Consider the following 23,198-nt stretch of genomic DNA (forward strand, 5'->3'; position numbering starts at 1 on the left):
GGTATTTATCAGAGAATTCTGGCCACACGGTAAGATGCTGTGTAAATGTCAGATAGATAGATAGATGAACCTGACTGAGAGGAGAACTACCTGCAGATGTAATGGATGATTCAGTTGTCTTGCATAACACAATGACAGCAGTATACAAGAATAATAATAGAAACACTGGAACTCTGGAGCACCTAAATCACACTTACTGTGCAGAACCAGATCTATGTGGGCAGCAATTTTTCTGCAGCAAAAGGCTACCCCAACCCCTTTTACATCACTGATACTAATATATTTTAGGTGTTTCGGTCAGTTTCTTTGTCTGCTGTCTATACATCTTAGATTGTCACTTCCCCATGCACACAAAAACGTCATAACAGAGATCATTGTTGTGAAAGTGTTTGAGCAACATTTAATACTTATACTTTCATGTTATTATCATCCACCATACGTAAACTCATTATTGTATGCAATAGTATTTTTAGTACTTTACCTTTATGCATTATCATAGTCATCAATATTCATAATTTATATTCACATTTTCATCTGTATCATTATACAATGAAGTTGAAGTTGACCTTTTATCACTCAAAAAACAGTGGAACTGAGAGGATATCATTCACATTTTCATGCCGTGTTCTTTGTTTTATCATCTCTTATAAATTGTTTCAGTCTTGGCACACACACTCTCTCCATTTCCTCTCGCTCTCCCATCTTTATTATTTTGGAAAAGAAATAAAGAGTGATGAATCTATAAGAAGAATAATTTAACATTGCAGAAAAAAACACAACCAATAAATTATTCCTTTAAACCCACATCTAGCATTGCTACAGTTACTTCTCTGTGAGAGACAGCTGTAGTATCCTCTCCAGCTCTTCCTCCTCTTCCCTCCTCTTCCTTTAGGGAACAAAAAGAGGAATGTTATTGGCTGATACAAATGAGGGGAAATTTTTTTTATATTAATTTGAATAGTTACGTTTTTTCTCTATTGAACTCATGAGATGACGTGGTATGTGGAAAATCGCTCGCATTAAGTTGCCACAGTGAAAATATGAAGAACAAAACAACAATAGGTGTTAATGTTTTTGTAGTATAGATTCTCAGAGACTGATATATTGTATATTATGCTGCACGTGAAAAGGGAAAAATAGCCAGATAATTCTAATGTTATAGGGACAACAATGTGTAGTAAATGTTCTTGTTGTATATAGTGCAAAAAAAAAAAAAAATAAAATGGAAGAAAATTTTCTCTAGAATAAAAAAAAGTGGAGTAAATGTGCATGTCATGTTGTATATAGTGCAACAAAACAAAAAACAAAGTTTTCTCATAAAAAATGTGTAGTAAATGTGTTTGTCATGTTATGTTTTTTGTTTTGTTGCGCTAAATACAACAAAAATAAAACGAAACAAAGTTTTCTCTTAGATGAAAAATGTGTAGTAAATGTGCTTGGCTTGTCATGTAATATATAGCACAACAAAATAAAACAAAAACGAAAACAAAACATTTTCTCTTAGATGAAAAATGTGTAATAAATGTGCTTGTCATAATATATACCGCACCAAAACAAAAAAACTAAACATTTTCTCTCACATGAAAAATGTGTAGTAAATGTGCAACATTGATGTATATTGCGCACCAAAACAAAACATTATTTAAAAACTAGGCTTTGTGTCAGGGGTCTATGATGCCTTGAAATCACTAGGTATGGGAACAGAGCTTATGTCTATGGATTCTGTCATTCCTGCTCCTTCATCATTCGTACCTATCTAACTCCTCTTGTTCTCTGCATGAAAGCTCCATCGCGATGCGTAGCTGTTCATCAAAACTGGTAGCTACAGCAAACGCTCCCGGTACCCGAGGCTCGGCCAGTGAGCTGTAACACGGAGGTGAGTTGAGGGCGGGATCAGATGGGGATAACGGCAGTCCAGGATCTGACTCTCCACTCTCCCCTCCAGCCAGTGACAAAGACAGAGATTCCTGAATCGCCCTATCAGAGACAGAGCCACATTTCAAATCAGCTGAACAACTGATATCCACGTCCTCACACTCAATCTACACACTATTGTTGATCCACACACACACACCTCTCAAGCTGAGAGTCCTCCTCATAAAGCGGAGGCTGAGAAACTGGACGAGTGTTAGTGAGAGCCTCCCATATGGTCACCTACAGAAACACATAGGAAAAGAAAGAGAAATGAGGGAGTGGGTGGAAAGCAGTGGAGGGAAAGATGAAAAGCTTATGTCAGCTAATTGTTTAGTATTGACTAATCATGATTAATATGGCTTAATTGTGCAAAGCGTTGATTTCAGCATCTATTTAGATCTGTTCCTGTTGCATTAACAACATGTTTTTTGCAGCATTGAGCACAAACATGTCAGTTGAGCACATCAATGGTTTTGAAAATTAAATGAATAACAACAAACATCGTTAAGTATTTTAATGTTAATTTAATGTTAATTTTAATGTTAATTTTTAATTTTAAGGTGAATCAAAATTAATAATATTTTATTTCAATGTCGCTCTATAATTAAGAATACTATAATTTGTTATGATGGCTGGTTTATGGTAACAAATTGTGAAAAAAAAAAAAAAGTAAAAGAAAAAACATCCAGATAATTCCAATGGAATAGGGAAAAACATTTAAAATAAAATGTCACACCTATGTAAATAAAAAAAAATTTTCTTGGATGATAGTGCAAAAAAAAAAAAAAAATCTCTTGACTGAAAAATGTGTAGTAAATGTGCTTGTTATGCTGTATAAAATGCAACAAAAAAGACAAAAACAAAGCTAAAATAAAATAAAATGTCTGGATTCTGCAATTTACCGTATACACCGATCAGGCATAACATTATGACCACTGACGGGTGACGTGAATAACACTGATTATCTCTTCATCTTATCTCTACCTGTTAGTAGGTGGGATATATTAGGCAGCAAGTGAACATTTTGTTCTCAAAGTTGATGTGTTAGAAGGAGGAAAAATGGGCAAGCATAAGGATTTGAGCTTGTCGAGTTTGACAAGGGCCAAATTGTAATGGCTAGACGACTGGGACAGATCATCTCCAAAACTGCAGCTCTTGTGGGGTTTTCCCGGTCTGCAGTGGTCAGTATCTATCAAAGTGGTCCAAGGAAGTAACAGTGGTGAACCAGCGACAGGGTCATGGGCGGCAAACGTTCACTGATGCACGTGGGGAGAGAAAGCTGGCCTGTGTGGTCCGATCCAACAGGCGAGCTACTGTAGCTCAAATTGCTCAAGAAGTTAATGCTGGTTCTGATAGAAAGGTGTCAGAATACACAGTTTGCATCACAGTTTGTTGCGTATGGGGCTGCATAGCTGTAGACCAGTCAGGGTGCCCTTGCTGACCCCTGTCCAATGCCAAAAGCGGCAACAGTGGGCACGTGAGCATCAGAACTGGACCACCGACCAATGGAAGAAGGTGGCCTGGTCTGATGAATCAAGTTTTCTTTAACATCACGGGAATGGCCAGGTGTGTGTGCATTGCTTACCTGGGGAACACATGGCACCGGGATGCACTATGGGAAGAAGGCAAGCCGGCGAAGGCAGTGTGATGCTTTAGGCAATGTTCTGCTGGAAACCTTAGGTCCTGCCATCCATGTGGATGTTACTTTGACATGTACCACCTACCTAAGCATTGTTGCAGACCATGTACACCCTTTCATGGAAACGGTATACCCTGGTGGCTGTGGCCTCTTTCAGCAGGATAATGCACCCTGCCACAAAGCAAAAATGGTTCAGGAATGGTTTGAGGAGCACAACAATGAGTTTGAGGTGTTGACTTGGCCTCCAAATTCCCCAGATCTCAATCCAATCGAGCATCTGTGGGATGTGCTGAACAACTCCGATCCATGGAGGCCCCGACTCGCAACTTACAGGACTTAAATGATCTGCTGCTAACATCTTGGTGCCAGATACCAAAGCACACCTTCAGGGGTCTAGTGGAGTCCATGTCTCGACAAGTCAGGACTGTTTTGGAAGCAAAATGGGGACCAGCACAATATTAGGAAGGTGGTCATAATGTTATGCCTGATCGGTGTATATTACAATAATGTAATAATTGCAAAGCCGTATCAATTTAAGAGCAACTTGACAGAAATTCACCCAAAAATAACATGTATTGTATATTTGTATACCTGGTCACTTTCTGTTCCCGCGTCCAGCAGGCTCTGCTGTATGGCGAACTGGAGTAAATTATCATCTTCATCTCTCATCGGTTCACTGCGGCCTGGTCCAAGCGTGGTGTATTCTGGGGGAGGCTCAAACACAGACGGGTCTATTTCACACTGCAGTGGAGGAGGTGTCTGACCTGAAAGCAGTGAAGTGAGGGTGAATAACCAGCACACTTACAGCCAGAGGAACTTGAACAGAAGAGATGCATACCAGCCTCTGTGGCTTCTTGTGGAGATAGTACAGTAACAGAACTGACCGGCTCATCACAGCCACAAAGATTGCTGAATGTCACTCGAGCATTCAACACGTGGAAGAGAGGAATTTCTAAGAGTAAGGACATGATTAAAGTCAATTTAAAGTGCCCTGTTATGCTATTTTACAGGTTTCTAATGTTCTTTTGGAGGTCTTCTACAATAGGCTTACATGCATCCAAGGTCAAACACTTAAATTTTCTCATAATATACATCATAGCATCACCTCTTTTCTCACAGTGTCTCTAAACCCTTTTTTTCAGTCTGTTGTGATTGGCCTACTCTGCTCTGATTGGTCAGATGGCCTAGTCTTTTTGCGATTACAGTGTGTGTCGGAAACTAAACGCTCATTACCATATCTGAATTTCAGTTTTGGATCTTCGTCAGCGCTTGATACACTGATACGAGCAGTAATGATGGCATCGGTTTTACCATATTAAATTATACTTTGGAAGTACATGCAAAGTGGATTTGCTTTTGCAGTGCAGAAAATAGCTTTTTCTCAACATCTCGACAAGACAAACCAAACTCTTCCAGGCCTCAGCTACAACTACAGAGTTTGAGGGTCAATGAATACCATAGTTTGGCATTATGCAAATAAATAATTCAAAAAGAAAGTAAGAATGGAATTGCTGACAATAACTCCATTTATCTGCACTTTGATCTTTGAAACTTTCAGACCTTTTACATTCACAAACAGCTGTATTACACACTACATGAAAGGTAATACCTGAAAAAGCATAATAGGGGCACTTTAAATTTGTATTGGCAACAATTTTTGGTGTATTTCTGAGTAAAACAAGATATTTTTGAGAAAATATTTTAAATAAGATCTCAAAGACAAATTTAATGTGCACAGATGAAAAGTTAATAACAGTAAGACAAAGAACGTGTATTAAGAAATCAAATTATAACATGGACAATCAACTGGATGTGTCTCTTCTTCTCACCTATCTTTACAGGAAAGCCAGGTGGTAGGCGTAGGGTGATAAAATCACGCAACTTAGCAAAGTGGGCGTTAGATATAGCCATGAGGTCAATGATGGGCGTCACCTGCTCAGCCAGTGAGAGAGGATGAACTTCACTCAACCAGAGAGTGGCTTTAAACCTGAGAGAGACAGACAAAGGTACAATGTTCTTAATTCATGAACAAACACTGTTCAATCATGGCACTTTGGAGTTGCCATAGAGACAGTACCTCTGCACTTTGCTGGTAAGCTCAATGGGCCGCCCAATATCTCTGCCATTCAGATTAAACTCTGCATCGAAGTACTCCTCCGCTGTGATAGCTGTTGGATTATGGGGACTAGCGCACTGAGAAACCTGACTCTACAATATACAAATGAATCAGTGTCGTCTCATATCAAAACAAAATAAGATATAGACACTAGTGTTCACAAGTTTGGGGTCGGTACAATAAATTTTTTTTTTTTTTAAGTCTCTCATGATAAACAAGGCTGCAATTATTTGATCAAAAAACAGTAAAAACAGCAATAGTATGAATATATATAGTATAATATATTTAAAAATGTAATTTCTGTGATGGTAAAGCTGAATTTTCAAGTGTATCATGATCCTTCATAAATCATTCTAATCTGATGATTTGCTGCTCATGAAACTTTTCTTATTATTATCAATGTTGGAAACAGTTGTGCTGCATTTTTTCAGGATTCTTTGATGAATATAAAGTTCAAAAGAACAGCAATTATTTGAAATACAAATCTTTTGTAACATTATAAATTTACTGTAACTTTTGATCAGTTTATGCATCCTTGCTAAAAAAGTATTAATTTCTTTAAAAAAAATTGTACTAACCCCAAACATTGGAATGTTATTATTATTATTATTATTATTTAATAAGCATGTAACTATTAAATCATTTTTATTTTAATTATTTTGTTAATAATATATTATTAATTTATATTTTTTAAATATATTTTAGGGTTTTTTTTCCTTATAATTGTTACAAAAAAAAAAACTAAATATATTTAAAATATAAATAAAAAATAAAATGATATACAAGAGACCATTGATCACACTCACCCCGGTACTTGAGATGTGCTGCTCAGCAATACCAAGGAACGACTGTAGAGGAGTTCTAGATCCTGAAAGCACAGAGGAGGCTGAAGTGTGTAGAAGGTGGCCATACAAAAGGAAAATACATTTCAAAAATTGTTTTAGACTGTATATTTATTAATTCAATTGATCAATTTTCAGCACCATTTTTCAGTCTGTATGGGTCTATGTACCTTTACTCCTAGACTTGTCCTGATCAGAAAGGTGTTCAGTCCGAGAACGTGTCACTAACTCCACATTAATGGCACTGTAAACCTACAATTATGTAATTATAAAAGCAGTTAGGGAGCTTCATTTAGTCCCAGTGTTTTCAGCAGAACTCAGTTAAAGGTGCAGTAAGCAATTTCAGAGAAACACTTGTTGAAAATTTAATTCAACACCTAAACAAACAATTTTGTGAATATTTGCTAGATGTCTGTGTGCGCGCTGAAAAAAATATGGTGTTTGTATATAGTCCAGGCTGTGTAGACAGGAGAAAAAAAACAAAGCGGAATGGACTGATCCACTGAGCACCGAAACACTCTTGTAACCAATCAGCAGTAGGGGGCGTGTCCAGTCATGGTGAGGGAGGAGAGAAAGTAAGCAAGAGGGAGATTTGAAGAAAGACTGTAGAAACAGAGATGGCTGAGATATTACCAAAGAGGAAAAGGTCAGAGAAATATAATTGGAAGATGAAGAGTTACCTCTTCCCGCTCTCTAACGTCTCTCCAGTGCTGCATAGCTTTTCTAATATTAAAGGGATAGTTCACCCAAAAATGAAAATTTGATGTTTATCTGCTTACCCCCAGGGCATCCAAGATGTAGGTGACTTTTTTTCTTCAGTCGAACGCAAATTATGATTTTTAACTGCAACCGCTGCCCTCTGTCAGTCAAATAATAGCAGTGGATAGGAACTTCAACTATAACAGTAAATAAAACTTGCTTAGACAAATCCAAATTAAACCCTGCGGCTCGTGACGACACATTAATGTCTTAAGACACGAAACGATCGGTTTGTGTGAGAAACCGAACAGTATTTATATCATTTTTTACCTTTAATACACCACTATGTCCAACTCCGTTCAGCTTCCGGTGTGTGAGGTCTGATCGCGCTCTGACAACGGAAGTGTTGTCTCGCGCTCATTGAAGTATATGGGCGAGACATCACTTCCGTCGTCAGAACGCGTTTTTTGACCTCACTAACAGGGAGCTGAACGGAGTTGGACATAGTGGTGTTTTAGAGGTAAAAAATGATATAAATACTGTTCGGTTTCTCACACAAACCGATCGTTTCGTGTCTTAAGACATCAATGTGTCGTCACGAGCCGCAGGGTTTAATTTGGATTTGTCTAAGCAAGTTTTATTTACTGTTATAGTTGAAGTTCCTATCCACTGCTATTATTTGACTGACAGACGGCAGCGGTTGCAGTTAAAAATCATAATTTGCATTCGACTGAAGAAACAAATTCACCTACATCTTGGATGCACTGGGGGTAAGCAGATAAACATCAAATTTTCATTTTTGGGTGAACTATCCCTTTAAAGGCATAGTTCACCCAAATGAAAATTTACCCATTTACCCATAATTTACTCACTCTCAAGCCATCCTAGGTGTCTATGACTATCTTCTTCAGGCGAACACAATCTGAGAAATATTAAAAAATATCCTAAAAAAGGTCTTAACTAAATACTTTATAATAAACTTTATAAACTGTAGGAGTATCGTAAGCTTAGATGCGTCTTGCTGTTCAAACAAATAGGGCTGTGCAACAAAATCAAGCTCCTCTTCTCTTATATCGAAATCCGCCAACATTTTACACTTCTAATTCGTGACCAGTGTTTTGTTTTGCTCCATCCTCTGCGTTTCCACGTTCATCATTGAGTCATGCATTGGGTCAGGGGTTACTCTTCCGACACAAATCGATGTGTACAGCCGTCTGCCGGAAGCTAGTTATTATAGTTAATGAAGTTTTAAATATGGATATTTTTCTTACAAAAATCCAGTGCTTTGCTTCAGAAGGCCAGAAGATAGATTATTTTTATGATGCATGGATGCATTTTTTTCAGCTTCAAAATCACGCCCCCCATTCACTACCATTATCAAGCTTGAAAGAGCCAGGATATATTTTAATATAACTCAGTCATACACCTAGGATGGCTTGAGGGGGAGTAAATCATGGGATAATTTTCATTTGGGTGAACTATGCCTTCAATATTAGAAAAGCTATGCAGCACTGGAGAGACGTTAGAGAGCGGGAAGGCCTGAAAACAGATGCAGAAGTTGCTTTGTCTCTGCTTGATACGTGAGTAATACTGGTTTTTGCTATGTTTCACAGAACTAAGATACGCTGTTGCTGTTACTGCAGGCAATTCATTCATACATGCTTAAGCTGAATGATGCACCAGCTGTTAGTGGTTGCCTGTGCCACATTACCATGTTTGTTATTTCAGGGGTGGAGCAATGAAGGGAGGGGTGTGTCCTTGTTTGGGTGTAGATTTCAAATATCAACAGTGTTTCTCAGAAATTGCTTACTGGATTGCTTACTCATTAAAGTGAAATTAGACCCACCTTTGCTTCATATCCACTCACAACTTCACTCTTCTCTGAGCGCCATCCCCAAATCCCAGACTTATTTCTACAGTCAGGGCAGAACAGAGAATTAAGGTGTGTGTTCCTTACAGACTCAAGAGTAATTCATATCTGTGGGAATTGCTCTTCCTGTACCTCTCAAAGGCAATGTTGCGTGTGTTGAGATGAGTGGACACTATAGGAGAGGTGAGTCTCTGGGCTGTGTTCTCCTGTGAGGGCAGCATGGCGGCGAGCAGCGAGGGGGTGTCGCGTGGAGACAGAGACAGTGGTTCTGTATACACCACCTGCTTCTCGTGGTCCACCTCCATCACCATTGCCCCACTCTCTGCAAAATACACAAGCCACTTCAAACCCCTGAACTCGGCATATGCACCCTGCTTGAGTGTGGGTTGAAGAAAACCTATTAAGCTGTGTTATATTTTCAACTTTCTTCGTGTGTAATATTGCTGTTTGAGCATGGAAAATGTCTGTAAAGTTACAAAGCACAAAGTCTACTTCAAAGGGAGTTAATCTCTGTATCAGTAAGCACTGTTTCTGAACTAGGGCTGCGACAATAAATCAATGCTCGAATTGTAGATTGATTCTGAGATTTTCCAAATGCATCACGATTCACTTTAGAATAGATTCTGAGCTTAGTTTTTAACAGCAGATGGCGCTCTAGGCTAGTTTTTAATCGCATGCTCAAATGCTCACAAAGAGCGCTCGTGCATTCGGCTGAGTCTGAGAATGTCACCTCAGAATGCTTTTGATGCAAGATTAATGTGAACAGCCTTGTAATTCGCTTTAACATTTTCAAACTTTATAAATGATTATTTTATAAAAGGTTCAAGTGGTGTGTGTAAGGAATTGGAAGCAAGCAGACTAAGTCTGTTTCTAAAGTACGCAGTGTCATCTGCTGTTAAAAACTAAGCTCAGAATCAATTCGAGAGAGAATCGCGACACATTCGGAAAATCTCAGAATCGATCCAGATTCATTTCTCGATTCGCGATGCATTAATTTATTGTCTCAGCCCTATTCTGAACTCCCTGAAACACCTCGATTGTAGTCTTGAGTTCTTCCAGGAATGTCACAATAATCCTCATCTAAATAATTCCCACCCAAGGCATACGCAGAATAAAAGGGAAGAGGCCTAGTTGAGTTTTGTTAGTAGTGTGTTGAAACTGGCAGCTATGGTAAGGGGCATGACATTTTTGCAACACACTTGAAGCATTTGACCAATCACAACACACTGGTCCAGCCTACCAATCAGGGGCCGTATTTACAAAACATTTTATCTTACCACTAAGAGTTCTCCTAATAGCAGTAAAAGTTCTTAGCTAAGAGTTCTCTCTTAAAGGTGCCCTAGAATTAAAAATTGAATTTATCTTGGCATAGTTAAATAACAAGAGTTCAGTACATGGAAATGACATACACTGAGTTTCAAACTCCATTGTTTCCTCCTTCTTATTTAAATCTCATTTGTTTAAAAGACCTCAGAAGAACAGGCGAATCTCAACATAACAGCCGGGATCATTAATATGTACGCCCCCAATATTTGCATATGCCAGCCCATGATCGAGGCATTAGACAAGGGCAGCCAGTATTAACGTCTGGATCTGTGCACAGCTGAATCATCAGACTAGGTAAGCAAGCAAGGACAATAGTGAAAAATGGCAGATGGAGCAATAATAACTGACATGATCCATGATAACATGATATTTTTAGTGATATTTGTAAACTGTCTTTCTAAATGTTTCATTAGCATGTTGCTAATGTACTGTTAAATGTGGTTAAAGTTACCATCGTTTCTTACTGTATTCACAGAGACAAGAGCCGTCACTATTTTCATTATTAAACACTTGCAGTCTGTATAATTCATAAACACATCTTCACTCTTTATAAATCTCTCCAACAGTGTAGCATTAGCCGTTAGCCACGGAGCATAGCCTCAAACTCATTCAGAATCAAATGTAAACATCCAAATAAATACCATACTCACATAATCCGATGTATGCATGCAGCATGCAAGACGAACACTTTGTAAAGATCCATTTTGAGAGTTGTATTAGCTGTGTGAACTTTGTTTATGCAATAATAGAGTCGAGAGCTCGGGAGGGGGGCGGAGAGCGCGAGCAATTAAAGGGGCCGCAGCCTGAATCGGTGCATTTCTAATTATGCCCCAAAATAGGCAGTTAAAAAATGAATTAAAAAAAATCTATGGGGTATTTTGAGCTGAAACTTCACAGACACATTCAGGGGACACCTTAGACTTATATTACATCTTGTAAAAAAACGTTCGATGGCACCTTTAAAATGTAGGCTAAGTGTCACTAATTAAACAAGTATTATTTTCTTATTTCTTATTTATTTATTTTCAAAGATTTATTTTTGGTGTTTTTGCCTTTTTATTATGATAGGCCTGAGTAGACAGGAAGCAAAGTGGAAAAGAGAAGGGGGAGGGGATCGGGAAAGGTCCACTAGCCAGAATTCAAACTCGCGTCACCCGAGCTGCCACAATGCTATCGGACATTCAACTTGACTGCAATGTTTTATTCTCCATCATTCAATACATTTTGCCTGTACATAAATTAACCTTTATGTTATGTCATCGCAGATTAAAATCTTTAAATCAAAATATTTATTGCATTTATGAAGAAAAGGCTCAGCACCCAAAGCTCTATCGCCTGTTGCCTCAATGGTGTTCAGTGTCTTTGGGTGGATTGCTTAAGTTAATTGCCGGTGTTGTGCCGAATTTCAACCCCCTGCCAAATTATTACCCCCCTTTTTGAAGTCGCTACCTGATTGCCTAATATTAACCCCACCCATAATCCTAACCCCTCCCCCACGCCTACTCCTAAACTACTCCTAATACTATGGGGGTAATTCGGCACAACACCGGCAACAGCCATTTTAGGATTGTTTTTGATTTGGTCTTAGTGACTTAGGAGTCCTCTTGACTACTCCTAACATTTCACAGATTTAGGAGCTAGTTTTAGTGCTAAAATGCTTTGTGAAATACTCTTAAGCCCGAGAAACACTGCAAGATTTTTGGCTGTCCCAGACGAAAGATTGCCATCGTGAAACTAACGTGGCGATTTCTGTGATCGTAGCTCTTAATCGGTGGTCCTCTGTCATGCAGTGAGAGAGGTTCAAAGATGGCTGTTTTCCTGATCTTGAGACCAAAGATAGCCTACGATAATTTTCTGACAGAAATTCAGCACAATCATCACACAGTGTGTTTGCTGCTACGACCTATGTCTACTGACCAGCTAATAAAAATGCAACATGAAATCATCGCAACACGGAGCTAAAATTTATTTAAATTAATTTTTCCTTCTTTTGCTACTTTCTTTTTTTTTCAGCACACATAAAAACTACATCTGCCAAAGTGTAACTCAACATGGTCTTTTTGTTAACCACTAATGCATGCTGATGACGTTTTATTCTTCTATAGAAACTTGCATCGTAGCCTACGAGTCAAAAGATGTCATCATTGTACAGTCTACATGCTTGTTATACCCAAGTTTAATAGATCCATGTCGCACAATGTTATTTCTAATGATCTTATAGGATTGCTAAAATCGTGCAGTGAATCCCAGGCTTTACAGCAAACATTTAGGAGTCCATTATTTTTAAGAGTTTCTCCTAAATCGGCAAGTTAGGAGCTACTTTTAGCCTTAAGATGTTTTGTGAATACGGCCCCTGAGCATATTGCTCTTTTCAGAAAGAGGGACTTCACAGAGACTAAGATGAGAAACTAAACAGAGCATTACTGACAGACTTGGAAGAGAGGTGTAAAATATGTAGTGTAAAATATGTAAAAATAATGTTTTTATATATATATATATATATATATATGGAGAGTTTGGTTCCAAAACGCAATAACTCCATTTTGATTATTTTGAGTAAAAAGGTGTTTTCTTTACCAAAACATTGGCAAGATGAAAACCACTATTTTCTGTTTCAAACTTTCACATAGCATCTTTTGGATATAAAAACATAAAAAAATTCAAATCTACATTTTGATTTTAAAAAGTTTATTATAAAAACGTATTATTTTTTCCCCAAAATGCAATAAATCCATGACACTTTTTTTTTCAAAATGCAATTAATCCATCAATATAAAAGTTATTTTTCAAATTGAAAATACACAACAAAGTAAGTTGATTCACATGTATGACAGAGTCTAAACTTTGCCAATATTTATCTTATATTCAGCCAATTTACTAAAAATACATTCAGCCGTCGCTCCAATGGTCATCTTGTTAATGTTATGAATTATTTGTCATTACCGATTAAAGAGTATCTGGCGCCACCGCACGGTTAAATAAACACATTTGCCGAGTACATTGGTATTAAAAACGGCTTTTAAAAAAGCCTTTAATGTTTACAGTGTGTGGAATGGTGCGCTGTGATTGGTGGAGAGCGGATATATCGCGTTCTGCAGAAAAAGGAGACTGGCGTTTGTCGCGTTTTGGGAAGAAATGGAGAAAACATGACAGAATAACACGACGGATGTCGCATTTTGCGCAAAATTAATAAATGACTTTTCAATACCGACCAGATACAATACTGATTTTGGCGGAAACTCAATTTTTTTAAAATGGCGTTTATCGCGTTTTGGAACCAAACTCTTCATATATATATATATATATATATATATATATATATATATATATATTAAAAAAAGCATGAAAATCTATTCTAGTAAACCCCAAAAATAAAATCAAGACTTATACATGATAACATGTCCTCTTTAAAGACTCACCTCCACCTTTAAAGATGTAGCTGCGTCGGCCCTTAAGCCAGGTCATGTGCTCAAAGCCCAATAAAGTGGTGTCGACCCGCAAACATGAACCGCTTTTCCATACACGATACACGTCGCTTGGACAAACTTTCGACACTAGAGGAACTGAACAATTGAAACAGAATGACAACTGACTGTCAGAAGCAATTGATCACAGGAGCTGTCCACGTCTGTGGTGCTGAAACGGTTAAAGTTGCAATCTAGGTTGTCAAGGGAGGGACAGAAGTGATCTACAGTGAAAGCAAAGGAGTTTTGGGGTCTTTCAGAACATTCAGAACAACTTACCCCAGCTAGTAAATTCCCATTTCATCTCCACATAGAAATCGCGTGCCTGCAGAGAAAGACAACATGTTGGAATGCTTTCTGAGAGAGGATTCAAAACAATATTGCATCTGATAGTTTTATAAGAAAAAGTCAAATAAATTTTTGCAACGATAAAAGCAATCATTTGTTACATAGTATATTTTGCATTACGTGGGTTGTACTTTATGTATGCGGATGAAGTTGGACATAATATACATGTATATCCAACTTTATATAGAGAGATAGGCTATGATACAGTTTATAATTTGCAAAAATACAATCCTGCAGCTGCAGTTTGCGATAAAGAATGGATTTAATTATAGAAGTTGTATAGTTGTTATTAATTATTAATTTGAGTTGTTATTTTGTTATGTGTTGATACTGAGAATAATGATCTACCCAGTGAATGGACATCAGTCAGGGTGTATGTGTGCACGTGCATCACCTGTCTGAGTTTGCTCAGTAGCTCAGGAATACCAGCCAGTCTCTCTGTGGCTCTTTTGAAGTCTCTGTACTGAAGGACCAGCTGCACCAGCTCAGGGTCTCCAGTGCTCACTGCTTCCTGCAAAACTGCACACATAATTCAACACTGCCATCACCACTGGCCTGCACCCATGAGATATACTAAAGATGTAAATGTTGGGAAAGCTAGGAAAAGCAAAAAGAAAATGAACCACTAAATTATTTAGATTGATACCCTTAATTATTAATATTGACCTCTTTTGTTTTCTGAGGAATAAAAACAAAGATATTCACCAGAATGCCATGACAGCTCTTTTCCATATAATGGAAGTAAATAGGGAATTACGATTGACGTTTATTTTATCATTATAGGCAGCTGCACAGACCCAAAAGAAATGCTGTTCTACAATTCTTTCATTTAAATAAAAAACAACAATAATAATAATAGTTACAATATTGTTTATAATATTTAGAGTTTATAAAAAATGCCTAAAGGGTTATTTCAGCCAAAAATGAAAATAATGTCATTTATTACTCACCCTCATGTCATTCTACACCGTAAGACCTTTGTTCATCTTCAGAACACAAATTAAGACATTGTTGATGAAATCCGATGGCTCAGTGAGGCCTCCAAAGACAGCAATGACATTCAAACTCTCAAGGTCCATTAAGGTACTAAAAACATATTTGAAACAGTTCATGTGAGTTCAGTGGGTCTATCTTAATATTATAAAGCAACGAGAATACTTTTTGTGCGCCAAAAAAACAAAAATAAAGACTTTTCAACAATATCCATATGGGCCGATTTCAAAACACTGCTTCAGAGCTTTACAAATCGAATCAGTGAATCGGAGTGCCAAAGTCATGTGATTTCAGCAGTTTAGCCGTTTGATAGGAGATCCGAATCACTAATTCGAAACAAAAGATTCATAAAGCTCAGAAGCTTCATGAAGCAGTGTTTTGAAATCGGCCCATATAAATATTGCTGAAAAGTCGTTATTTTGTTTTTTTTTTGGCGCACAAAAAATATTCTTGTTGCTTTATAATATTAATATTGAACCACTGTACTCACATGAACTGTTTCAAATATGTTTTTAGCACCTTTATGGACCTTGAGAGCTTCAATGACATTGCTGTCACTGAGCCATCAGATTTCATCAACAATATCTTAACTTGTGTTCTGAAGATGAACGAAGGTCTTACGGGTGTAGAACGACATGAGGGTGAGTAATAAATGACATTATTTTTATTTTTGGGTGAACTAACCCTTTAAAATCCGTTAAATATAGTTTTAAACATATGTTCTCGTGTTTATTATTGTAATATTTATATATATTTTATTATATATTTCATTTTTTCATTTCATTTTCCTTTATTTAACCAGGTTAAAAACTCATTGAGATTTTTACAAATACCAACCACAATACAAAACAACACAATCTGAAATCACAGCAACAATCTACAGAGGGATGAAACCTTAAAATCATTTATGACGGAAGCATGGACAACTCAATTTCAAGAAACAGAAGCATTATAATTAACATCTTTTTTTTTCAAGCTCTGTTCAGACCCGAGGAACATTAAGATTTAACAGGCCATTTGAGCAAAGATTATAGTGTACATCTTTATTGGATAAACTAGGAGACAAATAAGGAGTTAAACCACTTCTGGGTTTGAATAAAACAGTACACAGCAAAATCCCCAGAGTTAAATCAACTATGCTCAGATTACATATGGTACCTCTCTATATAGTGTTAAAGTAACAATGAAGCATAGTTAATGAGATAATTAAGTGATTAATTTATGATTGAGCATTAGTGATGAACACCTGCTGTTAACAAGCAAAATCACTTCCAGCCACAGCCTTAGATGAAATGAACTTAAGATAAAAGACATTAAATCTCTCAATATCTGATTAAACAACTCCACAAACAGCATATTATCTCATAAACTTTAACTCTGCTTCAGTGTTATTTTAACTCTATGTAGAGAGGGACCATATGTTTTCTGAGCAGAGTTGATTTAACTCTGGGGATTTTGCTGTGTACCAATTTAAACTTCTCCGCTTAACCAGAGGTGGTAACTCGGCCTTTTCATAACAAACAATGATGTGTTTGATAACTATAACCATTTATAAAACATAAAGCACTGTTAAAGACAAGTTTAGCATTAAAGCAGATCTCCATAGTTTTCTCACAGTAAAAAAGAAAAAGCTTATTAAAGTATTATAACGTATTATAATTAAAACTTATAAGATAACTATCAAATATAATACCAAATAGTTTTTGTTTGTTTCTCATAGTGTGATTTTCGGTGAATCAAAGCCGTCAATCTGACCCCCCTCAATAAAAAAAGTAACCAGATTTTGAGATTTTTTCTCCATTTATTTTTATTGACGGAAAACTTCTCTTCCATAGGGGAAATTAAAACAGGCTTTGGAAATACATGAGTAAATTGTTCATTTTGGCGTTAAAGTATTTCATGAAATGGTTCATATACCTGTCCATCCCTGTGTGTTGTTGTGTGTGGGATCAGCGTTGTGTCTCAGTAAGACGCGCGTGGACTCCAGGTGCCCGAGACACACTGACAGCTCGAGCGGCGTGCGCCCGCGCGGATCCAGCCGCTCCATGTCATGCTGTAATACACACCATTTAAAGAATAATAAAAGCGGATTAATTGAGGGGAAAGCCCATGATTTAAAATAATAAATAGTTTAATTTACTCCGTGCACCTGCTTTTTCTGAAGCTCTCGGTCCAGTTCTTGGTATTGATTGTTCCACACCAGATAATGTAAAGGAAACGCCTCTTCAGCCATTTCAGTGATGTTGGATTTAAGTTTTCAGTTTTCTGTTTTATTTTACGTAGTTAAATTTTATTTTTTGGTCGCCGAATAGGCTTTTAGAAAAATGTTTGTCGAGCAGCGGCCACCTTTGCATCTAAACAAATAGATACACAAGCGTTTATTTACGGACCGTTCATTTCATTTGATAAGATGTGTCGTCTAATCTGCTCTGTGAATTAATTCCCTCAGGACTCCAGATGTCTCATTTAGACTCTTTACCGGCCTGATTTGTGTGTTATTTGGCTGTAAATCCCCCCGTTTGCTGAAAATATCCACTGACAGTGAAGCAAACAGCTGCTTAGCTAACGAAGCTAAGTCAAAATATCGGCAAGTCTTTATAAAATATCCTCCTCAAGGATAAAATGATTGCAAATTGGCCGGTAAAAATGAGCGGCGTTCCGTTAAATGAGGTAAAATCGAGAGCATGGATGAGTTGGAGGTTTATTTGCAGTAAAGCATCCTCGAGTTAGCAGATAGCTTCCCATCATCCTCATCATCAGGCTAGTGCTGGGAGAGCTCGCTGACACATGATGTTCTCACTATCCTCTGATAGAGAAAATGACTTAGTTCCATTATATTCCTGTCGGGCTGTAATGACCTGGTGGGAAAATGCAGATAAACCAGCGCAGAGAGCAAGCGGAGGCCTAATTTCCACCCATGTCCACATGAAAAACGCGTCGGATGCAGGCTTGGCTGTGCTGATACCCTCCTCATGCGCCTTCAGCGTGGAGGCTGAATGTAACTCATCTGAGATCAGACAGCAGCATGTACAGAATATATAAATTCACCTGAGATCAGATGACATAACATACTGGATTTTAAACCTCTCTGAAATCAGACTGCATCTTGAACACAATCCAGCCAGCATCATGTAGACAGTAATGTAAGCTTGAGATGCTGTCTGATCTCTGATTAATTTACATGAGAGATATTTATCTGAAAACAAATAACATAAGATGGATTTGGCAAATTCATAAACGTTTCTGAGATCAGACAGGTCATGTGCTGAATTTATAGACACATCTGAGGTCAGACAGCAACTTGAGTTGAATTTATAAACTTGTCTGAGATCAGACAGAACCTTGAGCTGAATTTATAAACTCATCCTAGATCAGACAGCACCTTGAGCTGAATTTATAAACTCATCCTAGATCAGACAGCACCTTGAGCTGAATTTATAAACTTGTCTGAGATCAGACAGCACCTTGAGCTGAATTTATAAACTCATCCTAGATCGGACAGCACCTTGAGCTGAATTTATAAACTCATCCTAGATCAGACAGCACCTTGAGCTGAATTTATAAACTTGTCTGAGATCAGACAGCACCTTGAGCTGAATTTATAAACTCATCCTAGATCGGACAGCACCTTGAGCTGAATTTATAAACTCATCCTAGATCAGACAGCACCTTGAGCTGAATTTATAAACTTGTCTGAGATCAGACAGCACCTTGAGCTGAATTTATAAACTCATCCTAGATCGGACAGCACCTTGAGCTGAATTTATAAACTCATCCTAGATCAGACAGCACCTTGAGCTGAATTTATAAACATCCTAGATCAGACAGCACCTTGAGCTGAATTTATAAACATCCTAGATTAGACAGCACCTTGAGCTGAATTTATAAACTCATCCTAGATTAGACAGCACCTTGAGCTGAATTTATAAACTCATCCTAGATCAGACAGCACCTTGAGCTGAATTTATAAACATCCTAGATTAGACAGTACCTTGAGCTGAATTTATAAACTCGTTTGAGATCAGACAGCACCTTGAGCTGAATTTTTAAACATCCTAGATTAGACAGTACCTTGAGCTGAATTTATAAACTCATCCTAGATCAGACAGTACCTTGAGCTGAATTTATAAACTCAGCTGAGGTCAGACAGCACCTTGAGCTGAATTTATAAACTCATCCTAGATCAGACAGTACCTTGAGCTGAATTTATAAACTCGTTTGAGATCAGACAGTACCTTGAGCTGAATTTTTAAACATCCTAGATTAGACAGTACCTTGAGCTGAATTTATAAACTCAGCTGAGGTCAGACAGCACCTTGAGCTGAATTTATAAACTCATCCTAGATCAGACAGTACCTTGAGCTGAATTTATAAACTCAGCTGAGGTCAGACAGCACCTTGAACTGAATTTATAAACTCAGCTGAGGTCAGACAGCACCTTGAGCTGAATTTATAAACTCGTTTGAGATCAGACAGCACCTTGAGCTGAATTTATAAACTCATCCTAGATCGGACAGCACCTTGAGCTGAATTTATAAACTCAGCTGAGGTCAGACAGCACCTTGAACTGAATTTATAAACTCAGCTGAGGTCAGACAGCACCTTGAGCTGAATTTATAAACTCGTTTGAGATCAGACAGCACCTTGAGCTGAATTTATAAACTCATCCTAGATCGGACAGCACCTTGAGCTGAATTTATAAACTCATCCTAGATCAGACAGCACCTTGAGCTGAATTTATAAACATCCTAGATTAGACAGTACCTTGAGCTGAATTTATAAACTCGTTTGAGATCAGACAGCACCTTGAGCTGAATTTTTAAACATCCTAGATTAGACAGTACCTTGAGCTGAATTTATAAACTCATCCTAGATCAGACAGTACCCTGAGCTGAATTTATAAACTCATCCTAGATCAGACAGTACCTTGAGCTGAATTTATAAACTCGTTTGAGATCAGACAGTACCTTGAGCTGAATTTTTAAACATCCTAGATTAGACAGTACCTTGAGCTGAATTTATAAACTCAGCTGAGGTCAGACAGCACCTTGAGCTGAATTTATAAACTCATCCTAGATCAGACAGTACCTTGAGCTGAATTTATAAACTCAGCTGAGGTCAGACAGCACCTTGAACTGAATTTATAAACTCAGCTGAGGTCAGACAGCACCTTGAACTGAATTTATAAACTCAGCTGAGGTCAGACAGCACCTTGAGCTGAATTTATAATCTCATCTGAGGTCAGACAGCACCTTGAGCTGAATTTATAAACTCATCTGAGGTCAGACAGCACCTTGAGCTAAATTTATAAACTCGTTTGAGATCAGACAGCACCTTGAGCTGAATTTATAAACTTGTCTGAGATCAGACAGCACCTTGAGCTGAATTTATAAACTCATCCTAGATCAGACAGCACCTTGAGCTGAATTTATAAACTCATCCTAGATTAGACAGTACCTTGAGCTGAATTTATAAACTCAGCTGAGGTCAGACAGCACCTTGAGCTGAATTTATAATCTCATCTGAGGTCAGACAGCACCTTGAGCTGAATTTATAAACTCATCTGAGGTCAGACAGCACCTTGAGCTAAATTTATAAACTCGTTTGAGATCAGACAGCACCTTGAGCTGAATTTATAAACTTGTCTGAGATCAGACAGCACCTTGAGCTGAATTTATAAACTCATCCTAGATCAGACAGCACCTTGAGCTGAATTTATAAACTCATCTTAGATTAGACAGTACCTTGAGCTGAATTTATAAACTCAGCTGAGGTCAGACAGCACCTTGAACTGAATTTATAAACTCAGCTGAGGTCAGACAGCACCTTGAGCTGAATTTATAAACTCGTTTGAGATCAGACAGCACCTTGAGCTGAATTTATAAACTCATCCTAGATCGGACAGCACCTTGAGCTGAATTTATAAACTCAGCTGAGGTCAGACAGCACCTTGAACTGAATTTATAAACTCAGCTGAGGTCAGACAGCACCTTGAGCTGAATTTATAAACTCGTTTGAGATCAGACAGCACCTTGAGCTGAATTTATAAACTCATCCTAGATCGGACAGCACCTTGAGCTGAATTTATAAACTCATCCTAGATCAGACAGCACCTTGAGCTGAATTTATAAACATCCTAGATTAGACAGTACCTTGAGCTGAATTTATAAACTCGTTTGAGATCAGACAGCACCTTGAGCTGAATTTTTAAACATCCTAGATTAGACAGTACCTTGAGCTGAATTTATAAACTCATCCTAGATCAGACAGTACCCTGAGCTGAATTTATAAACTCATCCTAGATCAGACAGTACCTTGAGCTGAATTTATAAACTCGTTTGAGATCAGACAGTACCTTGAGCTGAATTTTTAAACATCCTAGATTAGACAGTACCTTGAGCTGAATTTATAAACTCAGCTGAGGTCAGACAGCACCTTGAGCTGAATTTATAAACTCATCCTAGATCAGACAGTACCTTGAGCTGAATTTATAAACTCAGCTGAGGTCAGACAGCACCTTGAACTGAATTTATAAACTCAGCTGAGGTCAGACAGCACCTTGAACTGAATTTATAAACTCAGCTGAGGTCAGACAGCACCTTGAGCTGAATTTATAATCTCATCTGAGGTCAGACAGCACCTTGAGCTGAATTTATAAACTCATCTGAGGTCAGACAGCACCTTGAGCTAAATTTATAAACTCGTTTGAGATCAGACAGCACCTTGAGCTGAATTTATAAACTTGTCTGAGATCAGACAGCACCTTGAGCTGAATTTATAAACTCATCCTAGATCAGACAGCACCTTGAGCTGAATTTATAAACTCATCCTAGATTAGACAGTACCTTGAGCTGAATTTATAAACTCAGCTGAGGTCAGACAGCACCTTGAGCTGAATTTATAATCTCATCTGAGGTCAGACAGCACCTTGAGCTGAATTTATAAACTCATCTGAGGTCAGACAGCACCTTGAGCTAAATTTATAAACTCGTTTGAGATCAGACAGCACCTTGAGCTGAATTTATAAACTTGTCTGAGATCAGACAGCACCTTGAGCTGAATTTATAAACTCATCCTAGATCAGACAGCACCTTGAGCTGAATTTATAAACTCATCTTAGATTAGACAGTACCTTGAGCTGAATTTATAAACTCATCCTAGATTAGACAGTACCTTGAGCTGAATTTATAAACTCATCCTAGATTAGACAGTACCTTGAGCTGAATTTATAAACTCAGCTGAGGTCAGACAGCACCTTGAGCTGAATTTATAAACTCATCCTAGATCAGACAGTACCTTGAGCTGAATTTATAAACTCAGCTGAGGTCAGACAGCACCTTGAACTGAATTTATAAACTCAGCTGAGGTCAGACAGCACCTTGAACTGAATTTATAAACTCAGCTGAGGTCAGACAGCACCTTGAGCTGAATTTATAATCTCATCTGAGGTCAGACAGCACCTTGAGCTGAATTTATAAACTCATCTGAGGTCAGACAGCACCTTGAGCTAAATTTATAAACTCGTTTGAGATCAGACAGCACCTTGAGCTGAATTTATAAACTTGTCTGAGATCAGACAGCACCTTGAGCTGAATTTATAAACTCATCCTAGATCAGACAGCACCTTGAGCTGAATTTATAAACTCATCCTAGATTAGACAGTACCTTGAGCTGAATTTATAAACTCAGCTGAGGTCAGACAGCACCTTGAGCTGAATTTATAATCTCATCTGAGGTCAGACAGCACCTTGAGCTGAATTTATAAACTCATCTGAGGTCAGACAGCACCTTGAGCTAAATTTATAAACTCGTTTGAGATCAGACAGCACCTTGAGCTGAATTTATAAACTTGTCTGAGATCAGACAGCACCTTGAGCTGAATTTATAAACTCATCCTAGATCAGACAGCACCTTGAGCTGAATTTATAAACTCATCTTAGATTAGACAGTACCTTGAGCTGAATTTATAAACTCAGCTGAGGTCAGA

General features: G+C 37.8%; 1 protein-coding gene across 3 annotated transcripts; it reads right to left on the reverse strand.

The window, feature by feature from the left end:
* Positions 1-374: 374 nt before the first annotated feature.
* ankrd13d (ankyrin repeat domain 13 family, member D) lies at positions 375-18,353 on the reverse strand. Of its 3 annotated transcripts, none has more exons than XM_048175662.1 (16): positions 17,361-18,351; positions 17,129-17,264; positions 14,613-14,737; positions 14,150-14,195; positions 13,826-13,969; positions 9,213-9,402; positions 9,057-9,123; positions 6,682-6,763; positions 6,476-6,555; positions 5,631-5,761; positions 5,383-5,540; positions 4,392-4,505; positions 4,145-4,317; positions 2,075-2,154; positions 1,753-1,977; positions 375-886 (listed from the first exon to the last, which is right to left on the reverse strand). In XM_048175662.1, the coding sequence occupies exons 1-16, from the start codon at positions 17,442-17,444 to the stop codon at positions 823-825; spliced, it is 1,899 nt and encodes a 632-aa protein (XP_048031619.1). In that variant the 5' UTR covers positions 17,445-18,351; the 3' UTR covers positions 375-822. The 3 variants fall into 3 exon arrangements, with proteins under 3 accessions (XP_048031619.1, XP_048031620.1, XP_048031621.1); XM_048175663.1 differs by having other exon boundaries at positions 6,476-6,537; positions 17,361-18,350; XM_048175664.1 differs by lacking the exons at positions 375-886; positions 1,753-1,977; positions 2,075-2,154 and adding an exon at positions 3,867-3,977 and having other exon boundaries at positions 17,361-18,353.
* Between the last annotated feature and the right edge of the window lie 4,845 nt (positions 18,354-23,198).

The sequence above is a fragment of the Megalobrama amblycephala genome, linkage group LG23, assembly GCF_018812025.1.
Source record: "Megalobrama amblycephala isolate DHTTF-2021 linkage group LG23, ASM1881202v1, whole genome shotgun sequence".
In the NCBI taxonomy this organism is placed as follows: domain Eukaryota; kingdom Metazoa; phylum Chordata; class Actinopteri; order Cypriniformes; family Xenocyprididae; genus Megalobrama; species Megalobrama amblycephala.